This window comes from Musa acuminata, chromosome BXJ3-9, assembly GCF_036884655.1.
Source record: "Musa acuminata AAA Group cultivar baxijiao chromosome BXJ3-9, Cavendish_Baxijiao_AAA, whole genome shotgun sequence".
Classification (NCBI taxonomy): domain Eukaryota; kingdom Viridiplantae; phylum Streptophyta; class Magnoliopsida; order Zingiberales; family Musaceae; genus Musa; species Musa acuminata.
The window spans coordinates 42,202,172-42,223,388 of NC_088357.1; the positions used below are offsets into that span (position 1 = coordinate 42,202,172).

The 21,217-nt window shown below is 37.8% G+C and overlaps 1 protein-coding gene and 1 pseudogene across 4 annotated transcripts; one reads left to right on the plus strand and one right to left on the minus strand.

Annotated features, from left to right (window-relative positions):
• Positions 1-8,330: 8,330 nt before the first annotated feature.
• Positions 8,331-14,426, minus strand: LOC103998655 (bifunctional nuclease 2). Of its 4 annotated transcripts, none has more exons than XM_009420187.3 (11): positions 14,229-14,426; positions 11,927-12,239; positions 11,217-11,387; positions 11,094-11,143; positions 10,955-11,011; positions 10,639-10,704; positions 10,438-10,512; positions 9,545-9,663; positions 9,022-9,113; positions 8,654-8,712; positions 8,331-8,550 (listed from the first exon to the last, which is right to left on the minus strand). In XM_009420187.3, the coding sequence occupies exons 2-10, from the start codon at positions 12,228-12,230 to the stop codon at positions 8,657-8,659; spliced, it is 990 nt and encodes a 329-aa protein (XP_009418462.1). In that variant the 5' UTR covers positions 12,231-12,239; positions 14,229-14,426; the 3' UTR covers positions 8,331-8,550; positions 8,654-8,656. The 4 variants fall into 4 exon arrangements, with proteins under 4 accessions (XP_009418462.1, XP_009418460.1, XP_009418461.1 ...); XM_009420185.3 differs by having other exon boundaries at positions 11,927-12,231; positions 14,229-14,419; XM_009420186.3 differs by having other exon boundaries at positions 8,331-8,553; positions 11,927-12,231; positions 14,229-14,419.
• Positions 14,427-15,487: 1,061 nt separating this feature from the next.
• LOC103998656 (mitogen-activated protein kinase 3-like) lies at positions 15,488-20,898 on the plus strand (annotated as a pseudogene).
• Positions 20,899-21,217: the final 319 nt, after the last annotated feature.

Here is a 21,217-nt window from a genome sequence, read left to right on the forward strand (position 1 = left end):
TGCATCACCAAGAAATATATGATTGCTATCATTGCTATATGCCCTGTATCAAGATATCAAACAAAATCTTGCTTCACAGTTTTACGCATTGATATCTTACCACATGATGAAATGCTACAATTGATGAACACTTGAAATGTAATCCTCTATCTTATTGATAAATCTATGCTTGTCATACATGAATTTATTGAATGTAATTTTGAGGATGATTTCAGATTTGACAAATGCTTGATTCGTATTTACGATATAAGATACACTTTAAATATGAATCATGCATCAATCATGTTAAATGCTTCAATCATTTTCTATCTCTAGAGTTCTCGATTTTGATGAAATACAAGTGATAAATTCATTTATGATATCTTGTAAATCACTTGAATTATGAATGAGTTTTTTTTTATGATGCGTTAAAAGAATCACTTAAAAAGAAAATGCTTTTCCCATCTGATCGAGATTAATGATTTCATGATATTTTGTGAATCTCGAAATTAATTTTAATGACTTGATTATGAATTTCAAGTTAATGATTTGATTTGAATCATAATCTTGATCTTGCAAAATTGAAGTCACAAATAATATCCTGTGGTATTCATGAATTGATACTCACAATATGAAAGCATTGATATTCATGACTTGAATTGGATTGAAACATTGTATGCTTAAATTAATCATTCTCCTATGTTTCAAAAATTCCTTAAATGCCTTATGTGATGATTGAAAACTAACTTGCTTTATGATGAATCACGAATCATAACTTGATCTATGATGCCTTGAAATGATTAAAATATTTAATACTTTTATGCTCTACCCCCTACTTTCTTCTTGTTTTCAATGATAAAATGGGGAGAAGTTTTGATCATGCATGATAGGATATAATTTGACAAAATTGATACCATCATGATATGAAACATTTATGATGTGCAATTATGCATGCAATACTTGCTTTCTAATTATGATGTGATGTATTGCATATGATGTAAATCATGATCTAAAATGCTATGAGTGCCAAGTTACACATTTTGAGAAGAAATTGCTATATTGAAACATTAATGTAATTATGAATGGTGATATGATATCATGCATGTAATACTTCAACTTATGATAATGATGCATGCAATGATAAAATATTCATGATGAAAAATTGTCTTGACATTCATAACTTGATTATTCATCCTTTGTCATGATTTTGAAATCGTTGTAAAAGGAAAAAAGAAGTACAAAACTGTATTCTCTCTTCCTTTTTTACAATGACAAAGGGGGAGATAGCTAGCTTGTACAAGTCAAGAAGATGCAAAAACTTGACTGCTTGCTTGCCTATCTTAAGTAGCAAAGATTGCTAACTTGCTCATTTCAAGAAGAAAAATTGTCTTCTTGAACATCACTATCTTGAATATCTTAGTTGAAGCAAAACTTGCAATTTGCACATTGCAATAGGAAGCAAGAATCATGAGCTTACACAAGAAAGCTATCTTGTATTTGCTTTCGAAATTTTTGCTAGCTTATATATTGTGAAACTTGTATATCGTAAAAATTGCTAGCTTGTTGGTCTAAAGAGAAGCAAAAAGTTGCTATCTCAAAAGAGGCAAAAATGCTAACTTGCGCATCTAGCAAAGTGAGCAAAATTTTCAAGAAGCAAGAGTTGCCTTCTTGAACATCTCTAATTTGCTAGCTTACATGATGTAGAACTTGCTATCTTATATGCTATAAAACTTGCATATCTAAAACTTGATAGCATGAATGTTCTAAGCATGATGAAATACTTGCTAAATCTTCTAGCTCCAAAGATTGCATTATGATAAAACTTGATACTATGTTTTTCATGCAATGAATTGAACCAATATCACAAACACTTGATTGTGGTACTTCTCCTTTTTGTTGATGACAAAGGGGGAGAAGTATGTTGATGACATGACATGTGATGCATAAGTTTATGCATATGTTCATGTTGACGTATTGCAAGTATTCATGATGAATATTGCAATGACTTGAATTCAGGTTGAATTCAAGGTTCTATCAATATGGCATATTGATAGGGGGAGTTTGTTTAAACTCCGGGAGTTAAGTTTAACTCCGTCATCAAGTGGTTGTCATCATCAAAAAGGGGGAGATTGTTGAATCTCGTATTTTGATGATGAAACTACTTGATATATGTTTATGATTTAATCTGCGTTTTGAGTGACGTAGGATGCTTTGATCAGGATGAGACAATTAAAGCAGGAAAATCATGTTGTGCCGGAGGAACATGTCAGAAGATTGGACGTCGGGCCGGTGGATCGGTCGACGTATCGACAGAAGGCTTCGGGCCGTGGACTCGGGCATCGGGCCAAGTAGAGCGGGTATTGTGCCAAGGATATCGGAGTTGCGGAGTCAACTGGCCGATTGGGCAATAGGCCGCAGGAGAGGACGATGCGCCGAAGAATCAGACGAAGCGTCGAGGGACCAATGACATGCCGGACAACTTGGTTAATTGCTTAGGATTAATTGTCTCGATCGAAGTTTTGTTTTAAGTGTGCAGGATTAACTACGATGAAAGATAGACAAGCAGCAGGAGTTGCGCCGGAGTCAAGTTCATGATCACGTTGGGAGTTCGAGAGTTCGACGGAAGTACGGACGGTCGTCGGAGGTTCTGCGAGAACAGATCCGAGAAGTCCAGAAGCTTGCCAAGCGAAGCTCGTCGGAACTCGCCAAGTGGATCGTCGCAAAGTCCAGGAGTTTGCCGGAAGTCCGCAGAAGCATCACCGAGGGTTCATCGGATGATCGACGGAAGTTCGCCGGAAACTTGCCGGAAGAAGCGATTGACGTACCGAAGCAAAGCTGCAGAAATTGTCTTAGATTTAATCGTAGTTAGCACGGTGATTAAGTTAGAAATGGGAGGTGATCCCATTAGCTTAATCCTGGGGCAATTGGGCCCCTGAAGAACTCAAGTTGGGTCGAATGGTTCAACCCATTCGAACCCAAGTAGCTGTGGGAGGTGCAACCGCCCAGGCAGGGAGGTGCCACCGCCCAGGCTAAGTCTCCCAGCGAGACTGGGCGGTGCAACCGCCCCAGCCAAGAGGTGCAACCGCCCAGGGCTCAGTCTCCAAGCGAGACTGGGCGGTGCAACCTCCTCTGTCGAGAGGTAGCACCGCCAGAGCTCAAGTTCCGAGCTCTGGCAGGCGATGCAACCACCGAGCTCGGTCTTCGAGCTCTAGCAGAGAGCTGCAACCTCTCTGGACAGGAGATGCACCGCCTGAGCTCGGTCTTCGAGCTCTGGCAGAGTGGTGCAACCACCTCTGGCAGAGAGGTGCAACCACCTCTGGCAGAGAAGAGAAACTTCTCTGGTCAGGAGATGCACCGCCTGAGCTCGGTCTTCGAGCTCTGGCAGGAAGGTGCAACCACCCCTGACAGAGAAGGTGGAACCGTCCGAGCTCAGTCTTCGAGCTCTGCCAGGCGGTGCCACCTCTCCAGTCGAGAGGTGCAACCGCCTGAGCTCAGACTTCGAGCTCTGCCAGGCGGTGCCACCTCTCCAATCAAGAGGTGCAACCGCCTGATCCCGGAATTCCGGGATTTGATCGTTTTGAGCTCGAAATTTGAATTGGGTTGGGGCCTATAAATACCCCACCCATTCAGCACTGAAAAGATACAGACCCACACCGAAATCTTGATCTTTTCTGTGATTCTAAGAGCTCAAAAGTGTTGTAAAGCCTTTAAGTCTCCTCCTTCTGTTCTTCAAGTTTTCAGTTATAAAGTGAGGAGAGAAAGGTCTGTAAAGGTTGTCTCCTGAGCCTGTCAAAAGGAGAGAAACTGTAAAAGGGAAGTTTGGCCTTCGCCTATTGAAGGAAGGCCCCTAGTTGACGTCGGCAACCTCGTCAGTGGAGGAAGCCAAAAGTGGAGTAGGTCAAGGCTGACCGAACCACTCTAAATCTCTGGTTTGCGTTTATTTTTGAGCACTTTATCATTACTGCAAACCTCCTCCATTACTACTGCTCTCTGCGCTCTCACGAACAAGTTCTAAGTGCTGTTCTTCCGAATCTGCATTCAGACGTAAATTCGTATTTTCATACATTACAGTTTACGTTTACGTTTGATTCTGCAGAACTGTCTTCCGTGCTTTTACGAAAGAGTTTCTTTGCAGTTTACACTTACATTTTGATCCTATTGATAACTGCAAACTGTCCTCTACAATTTTACGAACGAGCTTCAACATTTAGACGTAAAACTGCATTTAGACGTAAATCGGCTTTCCTCTCACAATCATCAGTTCTCAGTTCACGTTTACGTCTTGATTTCAACTGCATACTGCCTTCTGCGAGTATACAAACGAGTTTCAAAGTTTAGACGTAAATCTGCGTTTAGACGTAAATCTGCGTTTAGACGTAAAACTGCGTTTAGACGTAAATCTGAGTTTAGACGTAAACTGCGCTTAGACGCAAAACTGCGCTTAGACGCAAACTGTGTTTAGACGCAAACTGCGCTTAGACGCAAACTGTGTTTAGACGCAAACTGCGCTTAGACGCAATCTGCGCTTAGACGCAAACTGCACTTAGATACAAACTGAGAATTAGCTTTTGCATCATAATAGCTTTTATTGAACGAACGCAGCTTTTGGTTTTTAATCGCTGTAAGATTTCCGCTGCACTAATTCACCCCCCCCCCCTCTTAGTGCTCTCGATCCTAACAAAGCATCCTTGTGCACTATCAAGTTTAATTGCTAATATTAAGCCGTAGCTTGAAGTCACCCAACCCATCCTTTGTGTGCTATACCTTTTTCCCAACTCTCTTGCTCTTATGATGTCTCTCGTGTAAAGGATTGATCATTTTCCTAAATGTCAATCTCAGATGCTTACTTATCTAAGCGATTCATTTTCTTACATTTCAATACCCGTTTCCTCCAAACGGTCGGACATGCTGGCTATCCTCAATGCAACCCCACTAGGTCTCATGTCAAATGTTTCTAAGTGTGCTTGTTATGCTCTAATATCATATGTTATAGACTTTGTGGGTTTTGTCTAAGTCGTGTAGTACCCTTACGTGTCCATTTATAAAGGTTCAACTTTCTCGAAACATCTTAAGGTCCCTTAAGGATATATAAAACATCAGACAAGTTAGAGAAAACGTTTAACTTGTGATCCATAAATAGACATTTCAGCAAACACTTGATCAATAATACAAATTACAAATATAGATCTCACAAACTTTGAATGATTGTGCAACAAAAGGTCCAAAGTGGTCTACCACGGTCAAAAGTCCTCACAAGTGCATATATGATATTATTATGAAACAAGACAACAATTAGCCTTAGAAACTACCCCAAAGGCCTATTCAATCATGTGCCACCTAGGTAGCTCTTAGATGATGTGTTGACTGACACTCTGTATCACTCTATGAAGTTAGAAAACCTTTAAAATGATTGCTTGGATAGTTTGTTTCTGGGTAGTTTTACCTTTGTACTGAAATAATTATAAAATCCAACCAAAATAGGGCAACCAAGCCTACTGCAATTTGTTTACAAGCTGTACAAAACATAAACAAAATTGAAAAAAACAAATATACATAAGCATTACAACGAACACCCTGTTTACAGCTTTATCTATTATACCACTCTTTATCATTAAGTACTCGAATTATATGAGGATAACCATACTACGAATACTACACAATATCGATAAGTACTTGGTTCCTTATAGTATTTATCTCTACACATCATAACATTTCATTTGCAGTCAACAAATTATCACAATTTATATATTGACCCTCCACTACACATTGGTTTGCACTAAAATGTGTTCTGTAATATTTTAAAGGGATTTTTAATCATGAATTTCTCTTTCTTAAACATTCATAACTTCATCTTCATGTCTTCGTCGATGTTGATTAAGTAGATAACACTGATGACAAGACATCTATGTCAGCCTATATTATCTTCCTTAGAGTAAATATGATCAGTTGGAGTTTTAAAAAATGAAATATAATCGTAAGATCTGAAATTAAATATATAACCATTACTATCATCACTATAGAACTCAATTGGGTCACTAATCTACTATATGAACTTACATTACCTCCCAATCTACTCCTATAATATACTATGATAATATTGGTGCCACCTACTTATACACCAACCTAATGTTCCACTTGCTAGTCATAGGTGCCCAGCAAGCCAATCACGTGAGTGATGGCACGTGTGACTTGATACAAAATCTTTTTGTTTATTATATTTTGGCGTATATCACTTTATAACTATTGCATAAATGCATATATATATATATTGTGATGTCCTTGGATTTGTGCAATGAGAATCGGATCGTGATGAGATCACGATAATGAGATCGATTCACCTTTAAACACATATCCTAAATAATCCCGGTCATAGGTTACTCGAGAGGGACATCGTGATAACCGGATAGACTGGTGTGCTGTATACCCGTCCATATGATGGATGCAGCTGGTCTCATAGCTGCTCGTGTAGGGACACTAGGGATACAGTACAGGTGCTCATTGGAGAATGAGTTCACTGATTGATCCGCTTACGGAATGCTGGATGGTTGATGATGCCTTATTGTCAGACAACGATTCCGTAGTCCTAGTGGTGTATATGGTCCTTAGACTTGAGACACCAAGGATGTCCTGTATGAGTGCTCCACTCTTTGATACCAGACTTATAGGTTTGGCTGTCCCCAGATATAGTACAGCTGGTCATTGGGAGTGGTAGTCGACCTTACGAGGGCTATTGAGTGTCAATAGAGGATCATCCACTCTCGGCGTCATGAGAGGAATATCCTATGTGTTCTTGCTCAGACAAATCCCTGGCCAGGGTCATTCGGGTTGAGAGAGAAAGAGTTCTCCGGGAGAATCTGATTAGAGCGAGACTTGAGTAGAAACCGTATGGGTCTAACAGTACTATGCTCGATATACGGTCTCTGGGATATTAGATGGATGAGGGACTATAAGTACATGGTAACTGAGGACAGACAGGTCCAATGGATTGGATTCCCCTGTATCGTCTGGGGACTACGGCGTAGTGGCCTAGTACGTCCGTAGTCGATGAGTCAAGTGAATTATTACAGAGATAATAATTCACTCAGTCATAAGGAGTTCTGACAGGTATGACTCACGGCCAGCTCGATATTGGGCCTAGAGGGTCACACACATATGGTAGGCATTGCGATGAGTAGAGGTTCGGATATGAGATATCCGACGGAGCCCTTGTCTTATTGGATGCAGATCTAATACCCACTAGGGAAGGACCCATTAGGGTTTGACACGGGATCTCTATAAATAGGAGGGATTCACAGCCTCATAGGCTAGAGTCTTTGCTTGCATTTCCTATTCTCCTCTCCCTCTCCACCTCAGAGTAGGCCTGGAGATTTGAGGAGCGTCGTCGCAACCCTGCTGTGTGGATCACCGCTAGAGAGGAGGACGCTTGACCTCCTTCACCCTCTCCTAAGGATCTGCAAGGAAACATGGATATACGATCTCCCTAGGTAACACAATCTCTATACGCAGTTTTGTGTTTTGCGGATTTTTTGCGCACCAATCTTCGCACGACGACGAACATCTTTTTGGGAATCGGAGATTTTTGTTTTCTTGTTCTTCCGCTGCGCATATGATGTCGCCTCAATGATTTCCCAACACCACTCACGCATGATTGCTAGAAATTAAATTGTTAGACATCAATTACATATTTTGCCCATAGAATATTTCAATTGCATCGGTCCAAAATTGATATTTTTGACCGAAGATCAATCTTACGTACGCATGATAGAAGATTATAATATAGATAAATATGAAATGATAATTTTATATTTCTTATATATCATAATTCTCAATTAATGTATTATTTAAGAATTAACCATAAATTTAAGTACATGAAAACATGTTTAAAGAATAGCGTTTCCTTATAACCTATATAAATAAATATTATCTCAATACATAATTAAAAAAATCTTTTAATTACCACCTATATAAATAGATATTATCTCAATGACAATGAATGAAACTATTGCTTTGACAATAAATTCATCATTCGTCACCTTGCACTTCATGGTGTCACCTTCATGGCCTCTTATCGTCAAAGAGTGCTATAGCTTGATCGCCACCTTCGCCCGACCACCATCAGTCAGTCGCCCAAGCTCATAGTAGTTCTAAGAACATAGACCAACGAAGAAAACATGCAATCTGATCGTCCAACGAATGAGGACGGTGTTAACTGAAGTTTCATATGATCTCCATTAATGATGAAGAGTGCTTGATGGGTGCAGCCACGTTAGAGGTCGTCTCCAATCCAATCCCAAACAACAGAAGTGGAGGCCTCATATCAACACTTACAGAGAGAACAAAAAGCAGAAAAGTTAACAATCGGAAAGAGATGGATCCCGAGCCACTGATACACTTAAATAAGATCCATTGTCTGACACCGGTATGTACTGGCAAACGTCACAAACATGGTATTACAACGATAGTCATATTAACAAGATTAGTGGTCATATATATATATATTTTTATATATTTATATTTATACAATCACATGTGTGAGGCATGTTGGCGCCATATTTATCTACATCCCCGTAACTGCTGCACAAAAATAGAAAAGAAGGAATAAAAATTTTCTGGTAATTATCAGAATTTTAAGTGTAAGTCAAAAGTACAAGCAGATGTATGGTTCCATTGAAACCTGTCATGTCCAGTTCTTTCTCTTGGATCTGAGCTGATGAAGCTGGTCTCTCCACTGAGCTGAAAGATGAGAAGAATCCATTAGATATGGAGAGCCAAACACAAAATCTATGAAAAGTCAATAAGATAGGATGCTATTTTGTTTGATTTGACTGATTTGTGGAATACACATTTTGAAGAGGTGTTGCTGAGTCTCATGTAAGCGAAACCGATGTCTGGTTGATCACTTACATGAGGCTAGTAGCATTTTTTTTCTGTTAGATTCTGGTGGATCCAAGTAAAAATTGTTTAAGCATTTTACAATGTCTATAACATGATATCTTATCGAAAACTAAAGCAAGGGCATGAAATTGAGAAACAATGTTTTACCAGCATCTCTGTATCGTTCCTCAACAGCAGCAATCAGCATGTTTCGGATCAAACCGAACTCTTCAGCCTCCAAGCAAGGCTGACCATCAGGCCTGTCAACATCACAGCTTGCATTATGGGATGGAACATAACAGTGAATTTAAGACTACAAACTACAACCTTGAAAAAGTAAAGTGAAAAGCAAACCAATACACGAGCACAATCACTTGATGGATTCTGGTAGGACACACAACTAATTCAATTCAAACCATAGAGAACAGCACCAAGAGACAAATTGTATAGTATTATGCATATGAAAGATGTGAAACTTTAAACAGAAATTTACCACATCAAAATAGAGTGAAACTTAAAAGGTGAAATTTCTTCAATTTTTCATGTTCATATGGACACTATAAGATCACAAAATGGGAACATGGAGAACAAGCTTTCTGCTGCAATGAACAGGATCATCATCCAAACAATTTTACCAGAATTATGTAAAATGGGATACTTAATCTGAATTGTATTATGATATTGTTTCTACCTATCAAGTTCCATGAACAGCATTCCATCTGATTGAGGAGCCTGCATGGTTGACTTGCTTGGCTCAACCACTCTCATTGCATCACTGTATACAAGATTTCTGTTGACTTGTATGGGAACCTGCATCATTTGAAAATATAAGTATGCCAGTAGATGTCTTTTGAGTTGAACATGTGATGTATACATGTGATGTATACATACATTAGGGATATGCTAAACATGCATAATGTAAACATACATTTTCTAACTATAAGCATAAATGACTAAGTGTATATTCTCTTAAGAGGATAATTGTTCTAAAAAATATAGGGATATGCTAACGAGATCACCGTGAAAGCATGTAGCGCCAGTCTAAATCCACCTAAAGAGTAAATAAATGGTTAACCATCAAATTAAGAATATTATTATGAATTATATGTATGTGCTAACCACAACTGTTCAAAAATCAGTCAGCCTTGGTCAGCAGGGTAGTTTGAAGCAGCAATTTGTGCAAATCCAAAAAGGATGGCCAATCAAATTTCCAGTTCCAATGAACTACAGTTCTTGTGCACTGTGTGTGTATCTCATGGTTTCAGGCCAATTAGATGGACTCTTATCCACAGTCAGATTAGAAATACAAAACATTCAACCCAATCTACTACATCGTAAAGTAAATAAAAAAAAATATCCAAAAGTTCTTTAACAGGAAGGCAATTTGAGATCTACCATGTCTTGAATTCAACCATAGCCCAAACTTGATTCGATTGACCTAGATCTTTTTCTCAATTTGACTTTAAACTGAACCAAGCACATTATTCACTATATACTATGTTTAAACATTTCTAAATTCTGCAATGATGTGTTTGCAAGAAAATGCATGAATAGCTTCAAGCTATTTGGAGAACTAGAGCATACCTTGCATCGAACAGCCATATTGATAGCATCTGAAGGTCGAAGATCCAAACTAATAGTGTCTTTTTCATTCCCTACCTGCATGTAAGGAAGAAGTTCAAGTTAGAACCCTTTCCTATTTTGGAGGGAAATTTTCTTCGGAACTCAATTTGTCTGTATCACAATAAAAGTTAGGGAGAACAAATTTCATAAGCCAATGTTCACCTTTGAAAGGTACAGTTGAGCAAAGTAAGCCTCATTCACTCTCTTGGTGACCCTAACAAGTTGAACCTGACAAACAGCATTTATCATGTGGTTCCAAAGATATAAAAGCTTACAATTACAGTATCAAAATTGGGCAATCATATATTATCAATTGTTAACAATAATAAACTGGCAAAGTCAAGGGGTTGGCACACATAGGAAGTTCTAGGCCAATGATTACTGCAAGGTGCTCTCCATAAACTCATAAAATTCCTAGCAAATCCTACTCACAAAAAAATAAAGGATTTCAAGCGATTCAACATACTATATAACTTACCGCATATCCCATCTTTTCAATCATATCTTTGACAACTTGATAAATGGTTGGTCTAGCCTGAGAAACATGTATCACATAATCTTCTCTTTAGAAAGCCAGAATCAGTAATCTTAATAATCCATAAAAAATGCATCCTTACAATTCGAACATTGCGAATTGCAGCCATCAGCAACACACTTGGCATCTCCACTGACAAATAAGGAAGCCTTAAGATCACTTCTTTGAAGAGAAGACATGAAGATACATAGGAAATAGAACATACAGACAATAATAGGAAGCAAGAGATCACTTCCATCTTCCATCTTCAACACAATAGCAGGGTGAGGTGCATAGTCTGGCAGATGCCCTCCTTGAGGATTATTATGAACACATCGTAAATATCTACCATCACGCATCTTTATCATGAAACCATCCAATCCACTTCTGACCTGAACTGCTTGTACAAGAGAATCATGTAACCCATACACCTTACAATAAATCAGAAGATTACAAGACAAATAATCAAATTAAAGAAATAAAAGCAATTTTCTCTGTTAGCATGCATCACTTAAAATAGAAATTGTAACAGATACCACTAATTTCATCACTATATAAACAAGTAACTTGCTGCTAGACATCCAATACCATTTACATTCTGATAAAGTCCACCAGCTCTTAAAGACTGAATATGTGACACCAGACCATCCAAACTCTATTGACCTTAACTTAGAAGATGACTAAATATAACAGCAGCTCTATACTTTTCCACCGAGCCTCAACCAAAGCTAACACATCAAAAACAAAGACGACCACTGATTCATAGGATTTGTTAGCTACAGCAAGAAAATTGTTAACCACCTAATAAGATCAGAGTTCTGGTCACAAGAGTAACTGTTCAAAAGTCAGGTACAGAATCCAGCAACAGACCTTCAGAGGAAAAATATATATACCAAGAGTCAAATGTAAGAAAAAAATTTGGTTTTAAGATATTACCAGCTTCCATTACACTGGAGTTTACATACTCCTCGTCGTTTGCACTAAAATTGCCAGCCATGCTTCCGTTACCGTCAGAAGAGGAACTGAAACTACAATGGACACGCCATTGTCTCTTACTACAAGGTTGCAGAGATAAGCCACTGAACTGAATGATGCTTTTGCATCTAGTTTTGAACCCCCATATTCTGCTTTGAGGACGGATAGCCTTTGTAGTGTTGTTAGTAACAAGGGAAGCAGAAAGTCCAGTGTAATGTGCCCGAATATCAGGGCGGCAAATAATTGCTCCCTCTAGAACTCCCATCCTGATTTCCTTCCAAGAAAAATATCATAAATATAAGCATGATTCTGATAATTAATAGTTAAAAGAGGCAAAAATATTAGATAAGAGTATAAATTGAAAGGAAAATCCCATGAATAATTGAACTAAATTGAATAAAAAAGTGAACATCAAATTAGCATGATAGTATGTTACATGATAATAATTGTGCATTTATTTTGTGTTCTTTTCCATAAAACTAAATCATTATGATAGAGGCAAGGGCAAGTTCAGTAGCATTGTAAAATGGTTGAAGCAACACTGTGACTAGGCAATGCAGACTCCAAAAGCATTGTGGCACATGGCTTTCTATATGGCTGGCATGCTTCATAATTTATAGTGTCAGGCTCAGGCAAGGCTAACATAATCACAAAATAAATTGTACACAGTTCCATTTCCCAAGAGATTAAACCTATAATAGCAAAGGAAATTAGAGAGGACATGATAATCTGGAAAGATAGCTGAATCAAGCAACTCCTAAACCTATCTAAGTTTGGAGAGAACATATCCAATATAAAGCAAGTTGAAATATGACAATCATCATTCCACTGAGGACACGCTTAAGACCATAATTGGGTTTCATCTAAGGATCCACAAAGCTTCAGGATTAGGAAAACGAACAACAAAGTTCAATTACAACATAATCTACCATAACAGCACGAAGATAGACTCCTGCAAAATTCAATAATCATCCATCTTGTAAAATTTCATAGGAGAACAACCACCAAAAAATAGTATTAAACTATATTGTCTTTCTCAAAGATAGCTGTCTAATTTTAGACATTGCTAATGACCTAAATCAAATTATTCATTTACAATAAAATTTTAAACGTGAGTATTCTTGCAGTATCCAACATGCATTGAAGTCTCAAAAAAACTGAGACAGCTAAATGAATTTAGCTAAAAGCCTACATATATATCCTTGAAGAGTTAGTTCCGAATTTTATAGATTAGCAAACTCAGACATCCAGGTTTCTGTAAGAAACTTGATTGTGTCCTACAATTCATAATTTACCAATTTAATTCTGAGACACCAACGTAGAGAAAACTCCAATTCGAAGAGAATCAACTCAAAAGAATGATGAGGAAGATCATCGTGACAGATCCTACTTAAAGGGCATTTCGAGAAGCTTCACAATTCAAATATTTCCACCTGAGTATCACACTAAAATAGGCCAGTTTACATCCTGTTTTTGATCATCAACAATCACATGAAGGATATAATACACAATCATTTTCAAGCTAAAAGTGACTTTTATTTTTTCTTTATCCTACAATATCCATCACCTGTACAAAAATAATTCCTGATTTCTTTAACCCTTTCACTTTCATGGATATTTCTGACTAATTATGCATTGTATATTTTCGTGTCTATATAATCAACAGATTCTTACAACTACAGTCACACTATCTTCTTTCATGCATTTTTCGTTTTATTTTTTCTTTATCCTACAATACCCATCACGCATACAAAATAAAATATCCTGATTTCGTTAGCCATTTAACTTTCAGGGATATTTCTGTCTAATTATGCATTGGATAATCTCATAATCAACACATTCTAACAACTACAGTCACACTAGTTTCCTTCATGTATTTTTCATTTTAACTTATTTGGAAACACTTACATTACCGCGATGGTAGGCGTCATCTTATAATACCACTCTTTTCCTTCATGTTATCCTAAAACCCCACAAATCGCTCAACTCGTCAAGGGATCAAATAACACATGATCGAAAATCTAAGAACTACAACCATATCAGAGACAAAGTTCCAATCTTGATCCAAAGATTAACAACTTCAGTGGATTCTTAACCAAATAAATACCATTAACCCGCATCATCTAAGAAGTGCAGTACAGAAGCTTGAGAATCCAACGGACTCCAAAAAACTACACGCGGACCAAACATATCCTCGAAGTTTAGACAGTATCATGCAAGCGCCATAAAAATAGATTGCGATTAGCCGGGAGAAGGCGTTTACCTGCAGCCTTGTACCAAAAAAAAACACAGATCTTGAAACAACCGATCAAAAAGGGCAGAAGAAAATTCCCACTGATCCACCAACAACGTACGAAATCACTTCAACCAAGAAGAGAACCGGCTAAATTAAAGAGAAAAAAAGAAGGAAATTTGCACGCCAACAGCCGCAGATTCCAAGTTCCGATGCCTCCATTGCCCCATTCTCTCTCGTTATAAGAGCAGAGATCAGAATCTCGTAGTGACTTCGAACATTCAAATTACGGATATGTCCTCTCGATCTTTCCAGTAACTCGAATATTCAATTCGAGTCAGTGGAGGGTATTGAAGTAATTTTATTTATCATGCCACAAATGCCCTTCAATTGTTTTATTCGCACGCTACTCGAAAGCCTGCTTCCACCGCCTTTTGGCGGTTTTCGGAGGTACCGATGTTCGAAAAGACAAAAAACCCCTACACGTGCGAGTCATTTACGGTGTGCATTCTTCCTACTCACCAAGTACGGTATCGGAACGATTAGGATATGATGGTACTTTAGTCATTTCACTTATTGTAACTGATGTCCACCGGCAGCTGCAGGTGAACACACCAAAAATGAAAGCCAAATGCAAGCTTGGATGACCCAAGCGGATGACAGGTTTCCTTGAAGCAGAAGTTGGATAAGGTTCTTTTTGGTGGTTACTTTATTACAAATAATTTAGTAAGAAAAATCTTAAATATCTTTGCACGAGTATTTCCTTCTCCAGCGGTCAGATTTAACGTGGTGGGACCGCAGCATACGAACTCAAGTTTCCTGTCGAAGGTGACATGGGATTTGCCCGGCCAAAACTCGCTAGATTGGCTGTCCAATTCAAGCCACCAGACTGGAAAGTCCGCCTCTCTGTTCGCTGGATAACATGGGTCCCTTCAGTCGATATCAATCTGTAGGCCATGTTGGTGGATTGATGTATCGCCCGCGCGGACGCGACCTTACAGATGATCACATGGGTGAATAAATATCTTGCCCCTGTCGTTCGAACCAGAGGTCATGCCGGCGCCGCGCGCAAGCAGGTCCAAATCAATCCATACGTATTATTATTATTATGTTATGATAAAAATTATATATTAACTTATCACACTATTACTAATTCAAAATGGATTTGATATATATATATATATATATATATTTATTGGGGAAGTTTCGAGCTCCGGGTTGGCCGCAGGGTGATCCTTACCTTCCCCTGCTACGTGGCACAAGATCTTCGAAGCATCTCAAGGTTGCGTAGCGCAGAAAGACCGACAGTTCTGATCAGATCATGATGAAGATGCCTGAATCTGGTCCGTTCATAGGGAACTCCACGGGTTGCTCGCGCCGCCACGTTTCTCCCGAGGGAACCACGTCAAATCGGTTATATTTTGGTTTGGCGCCACGCTTCCGTAACACTCCAAGGGGATCTCTACGGGGACTCTGCGAGAGTTGGGCACGGAATCCTTGCGGATTAGACGAAGGAACCGGGAGGAGATCGATCCGACCGGATCGCGAGGTTTCGGGATGGCGGTGGCGGAGCGGCCGAGGCAGCGATTTAGGGTTTATTGTGGATTCTTTTTTCTTTTTAAAGGAATTGTAGAGCAGGTGGTGATCCGAGTTAGGGATCTGCCAATCTTCAGGGAATTGGTGGGAAAGGTGGAGATTTTGGAATTTCCCGAGGGATTCGATTGGTTCTGTTGGTCTGGTGGGTGTTGCGGTTTGGGTTCTTGCGGAGCCAACGTCGTTTGCAGGTGAAAAGGAGGGAGAGTAGGAAAGTTAACATCTTTGCTGCCTGTAGTGTAGGGATCCTGTGTGAATATCTGAATTCCTCTGTTTGATTGGCTTGAATAGTTGCTCCGACTGAGGTAATCGTTCTTTCCGCTTCTAAAACTTCTCCGATTATGTGGTCCCGATCACCGGATTGTCTATTGTAATCAAACATTTTCGTTTCTTTGTTCTCCTCATTTTGGCTTCTGCCATGTTTAACTAGTTTTCTGTGTGATATTTTCTCTAATTTTACGTACCAATGGTGATTCCTTGAAAGAGTGAGAGGTTCAGTTCCTCCTTGGCTTTTATGTTTGTATATGTTTCCTTGTAGTGATAAAATTGTAATTGTATAACGATTTCCAACCTTTTCTTACGCCGATATCCTGTTTAATAGGGAAAGTTTGCTCTTTTAGATAACTCCCGTGTAGTTGAACTAGTCATTTCTGTGAAGTATGCAACTTCTTGATGTTTAACATTTAATTTTGTGTCTTTCCTTTACATTTTCTTTCTTTTAGTTGCATGATTTACGGCCTAAATTTCCTGCTTTGCTAAATTTAGTCAATTGCTGAATAATTTGATTGCAGTGCCAGTTTTTTGTCCATTCCATTTGTAATTTACGGGAAATGGCTATGCTGGTTGATCCCCCAAATGGCATAGGAAACGTAGGGAAGTACTACTATTCTATGCGGCAAACCTTGTTTGAGGTTGACACAAAATATGTGCCCATCAAGTCCATTGGTAGAGGAGCATATGGAATTGTGTGCTCATCAATCAACCGGGAGACAAATGAAAAAGTTGCAATCAAGAAAATTCACAATGTGTTCGTTAACTGTGTGGATGCAGTGAGAACGTCGCGTGAATTGAAGCTTCTTCGGCAACTTCAACATGAAAATGCTATTTCTTTGAAATTATGATGCCAGCTCACCGGAGAACATTCAGGGATGTGTACCTTGTTTATGAACTTGTGGATACTGATCTTCATTAGATTATCAGATCATCACAGGCACTTTCCAGTGACCACTATCAGTACTTTCTCTTTCAGGTACATGTACTTGAAATAACTTTCAAGAATATATAATTAAGAATTGTAACTAATATGCAGAAAGTTTGATATTTAAAGTAATGTCTCTAAAGAGAAAGGTTTCTTCATATTTATGTAATCTACTTGTGCATTTTATTTCATTCTGAAGTCATCCTTCATGATGTTCCAGCAATCCGACATGTGATCATGCTCTGGTCATTTCAATAGAAGTTCTCGCCATTACTTCATTGTATCCACATATATTTCTTTTCAGTTGGTTATAGTTGTCCCAATATTTCCATCATTGCAAATGTTGTTGAGTTTGCCCCTTAGAATGTTGAATGTTGAATGTTGAAGTACGGTATATGTTTCTCAAGATTCCAAGTTGTATCATAATTACTTTACTTTAACATCTGATATCCTTGTTAGGTTCACAAAAGTCTTCGAAAGTCCAGTTAATAACTAGGATTTAACGCAGGTGAAGTGGAATTCAGAAAGGGCAATGACCTATACTACTTTCACAGCCCAGGATATGTATCTTTGCCAGATGCGCAATAGTTTTTGGTGTGGTCCATATTGAACTAGCGTTCTCGCTCTGGCATGATTGATGCTTAGGCACTATATTTGTCATGACTGATCCTGAGAACCATGTGGCCTAGTCCTCAAATAGACTCCTCAAAGAAGCTTTATGGAGGTGGGTTATTAGATGCTTTCTTATGCCATAGTCCATACTTGACGTGAGACTAATCAGTTTGGAATAATGCAGTAGAATTTAGTTTGTTCCACCTGTTAGAAATTTGACTATATTAGGATTAGCTGAGGTTGTCATTAATTTGGTAAAAGGATGAACTTAGCTGATGCAGCACATGGAACTGCTTCTGATCGGTGGTTAGATATTGGCTGATTGAGATGTATAGTTACTTCCTTTTTGGGATGGATGGGACAATTTGGTGTCATCTTTTTAGAAAGAGAATGAGCAACTTGTCATCGATGAACTTTCCTGCGATAATTAACTTGACTATTATTGTTTAATTAGTTTCTTGTTTTATGAATTTGTATGGCTTCTTGCCTTTCTTTCTTTTACTTTGTTTTCCAGCAGAAACTTCAGTCATTGATTTGAATGACCAACTTTGCCGATAGATGATTTCACTATATTTTTTTTCTGAATGAATGCCTTGGTCCAGATTACATTTTTAAAAGGTAAGTTTGGAAAGTAAAGGATATGTTCATTAAAATCTTGTTTATACATACATATTACATAAAACCTGTAAACACTAACAAATGTGTACTTGGGGTTGGATTCTGTTATTGAAGACTAGCCAAATTATGGTCAAATGGGCTAGGACAAACTAAGGTAAAGATCATGGTAACATAGGGAAAGGATGTATACATTTCTACTGTTCTGTTTTTTTCCTCTCCCACAAACTGTAGTTCCCATGGACTAAGTTTATTCCTTTTTCTCTGAGTTTTAGTGACTTAGAGGGTCTTTAAGTGGTCTGCAGAGTGGTCCCAATCATCCTCCTTAACTCTCTGACTCTAATTTTCTTCTTTTTCTCTTGACAACTTTAAATTATGATGTTGTTGGTTGACATTGCTCTCGCTGTCTCTGTCCTCCCCCCCTTCTCAGTTGATTTTCTACTGTAAATCTGAGACAATAGCTTTATTTAAATAACAGAAATCCTATATTGTCTATAGATTGATCAGAATTTAGCAGTCCACAGTTCAATTATGCCTATATTTTCAAATTTTTAAAGGAATAAAGTTTTGATGTTACTATTTTCATATATAATAATATTCACACTTTCAAGCTCATAATTTGTGATTTTAGGTTCATTGCAGTAAAATTTTATATGGCCATTGGATGCCATCTTTTGGGCACAGAACAGATGAAAACTGAATTTGGTCTGATGAAGTTATCATAGATCAAAGGTATTTAGTTTAATTTAGGCTTTTCATTGAGTTTTTATTGCCTAATATGTATGTGGGAGAAAATTTTTCTGTGTACCTTCTCTTTCTTTTTTTAACAATTTAGTTTATTAACATATTGCTGCTTGATAGTTCAACTTTTAATTTGATTTGTTACTAAACCTCAAATGATTTTATTTATTTGATTTTTTTCCTCTAAATTAACAGGGTTAAATCTGATATACACGAATGATATTCATATTGAATTGGCCTCATATTTTATTGGTTGGATAAATATAATCACAGATTAGCTAGTAAAACTGGGTACATATGAAACATCAGAGGAAATTCTTCACTTAACAGTTATAAAATGATTGAAGTGTTTGATAATCAATAGATAATGAAACTATATTTTTTTAAATATTTCTTTAAAAATAAATATTTTTATTTAAATTAATTAATAAAATAAATCAAATAAATAAATGAATGTATGTATGTAATCTTAAAAAAAACTTTGTATGAGCCAGAAATATAAGAAAATTATAATCATATAAATAAATATAAAATATTTTTAAAAATAAATAAATAACATTTCATTTTATAGTTCCTTGACACATGCTTGTGAACTCTGTCCTTTCTCTTGCATACTTTGGTCAACAACTAATCTCATTAAAGGCTTCAAATGTTTCCTCCATTGAAATAAAACAATGTTTCCTTCATTGTCTGGAGCATAATATTATAGAGTGGATTGAGTTTCAGATCCTGTATTCTTTTGATAGGTCTATCCTTTTTCATTATCTTATTGTCGTTGTACATTGTATAGATTCAGATCCTGTAAAATTATCTTTTTCTAGACAATATGGTCTTAGGGGTCTGATGACACACTGGTTATATTATTTTTCCCGGAGGCGGCAATAATCTGTACTTCTGTTTTGTACTAATTTCTCTGCAGATATTTGCGTTGAGGATTGATATGGTTAGAGTATGTGTAGATTTGGGTAAGTCTTTACCTTCTAGAATACTTTCAAGTACTTTATTATTAATCTGTTTCATCTGATGACAGTTGCTACATGGACTGAAGAACATTCACTCGGCAAACATACACTACGGAGATCTAAAACCCGAAAATCTTCTTGTTAATTCCAATTGCGAACTCAAGATTTGCAATTTTGGTCTGACTTGTACAAGTAGTGGGAAAGTCCAATTTATGACCGAGTACGTTGTTACTTGTTGGTATCGTTCTTCTGAGTTACTTCTCTGCTGTGATAGTTATGATACCTCCATAGATGTTTAGTCAGTAGGATGCATCTTTGCTTAGCTGCTTGGACGAAAACCATCTTCCTAGACACAGAATGCCTTATCCAGCTTAAACTCATTTCCAATGTGCTTGGCTCCATGAGTGATGCTGATATTGGCTTCATCAATAACCCAAAGTCTTGCAGTTATATCAAATCCCTCCAGTACATGCCTGGTGTTCCTCTTGCCAATCTCTACTGTGACACCAATCCTTTGGCCACTGATTTACTGCAGAAGATGTTTGTTTTTTATCCATCCAAGAAGATTAGTGTCACTGAGGCACTGCAGCACCCTTATATGTCAACTCTACAACCTCAGTGCCAACCATCCAGCTGAGGTTCCGATCGATCTTGACATCGACGAAAATCTTGGTGAAGATACTAATAGGGAGATGATCTGGAAGGAGATACTTTACTATCATCCAGAAGCAAACGTGTATGACCCTTTGCTTGTTCTTATATCAGCTTCGACTCTTGCTTGTAAGTACAAAAACCTATTGTTTTCTTGTGGTCATTCTCTTGTTAGCAGTTAGCAATCTGTTGCCTGTAAATATTGGTGTAATGTATGTCCTAAACGTATATGGTCTGTTGGTTCTCATGCAAAAATCAATGCTTTTAGGACTTGAAAATGTAAAGATCACAAAATCTGAAATCTAGTGATGCATAGTGCATTTGGTTCCTTCATGCATGGCTGCCATTTTCCTGTGCGCATATGTTGTGTCTTCTCATGAACAAAGTCCACGACCAGGTTGTGTTATGGGTTCCAACTGTTAAACTGTTCCAAGACTTGAGTAAGACACATTACATCGACTTTAGGTAAGTCTTTTGTCAAACTGCTTTTCATGGCTTTGTGGTTTTGGTCGGTTGTCGTGTTATGAGTAGTCATGCATATTTGTCACCATGTGGTTCAAAAGTTCTAATCAGGCATAGCGTGTATCAGGGAAACCATGCTTGTTTTGCTTTTGCTTGATGATTTCTACTGGGTAAGAGGTTGATGA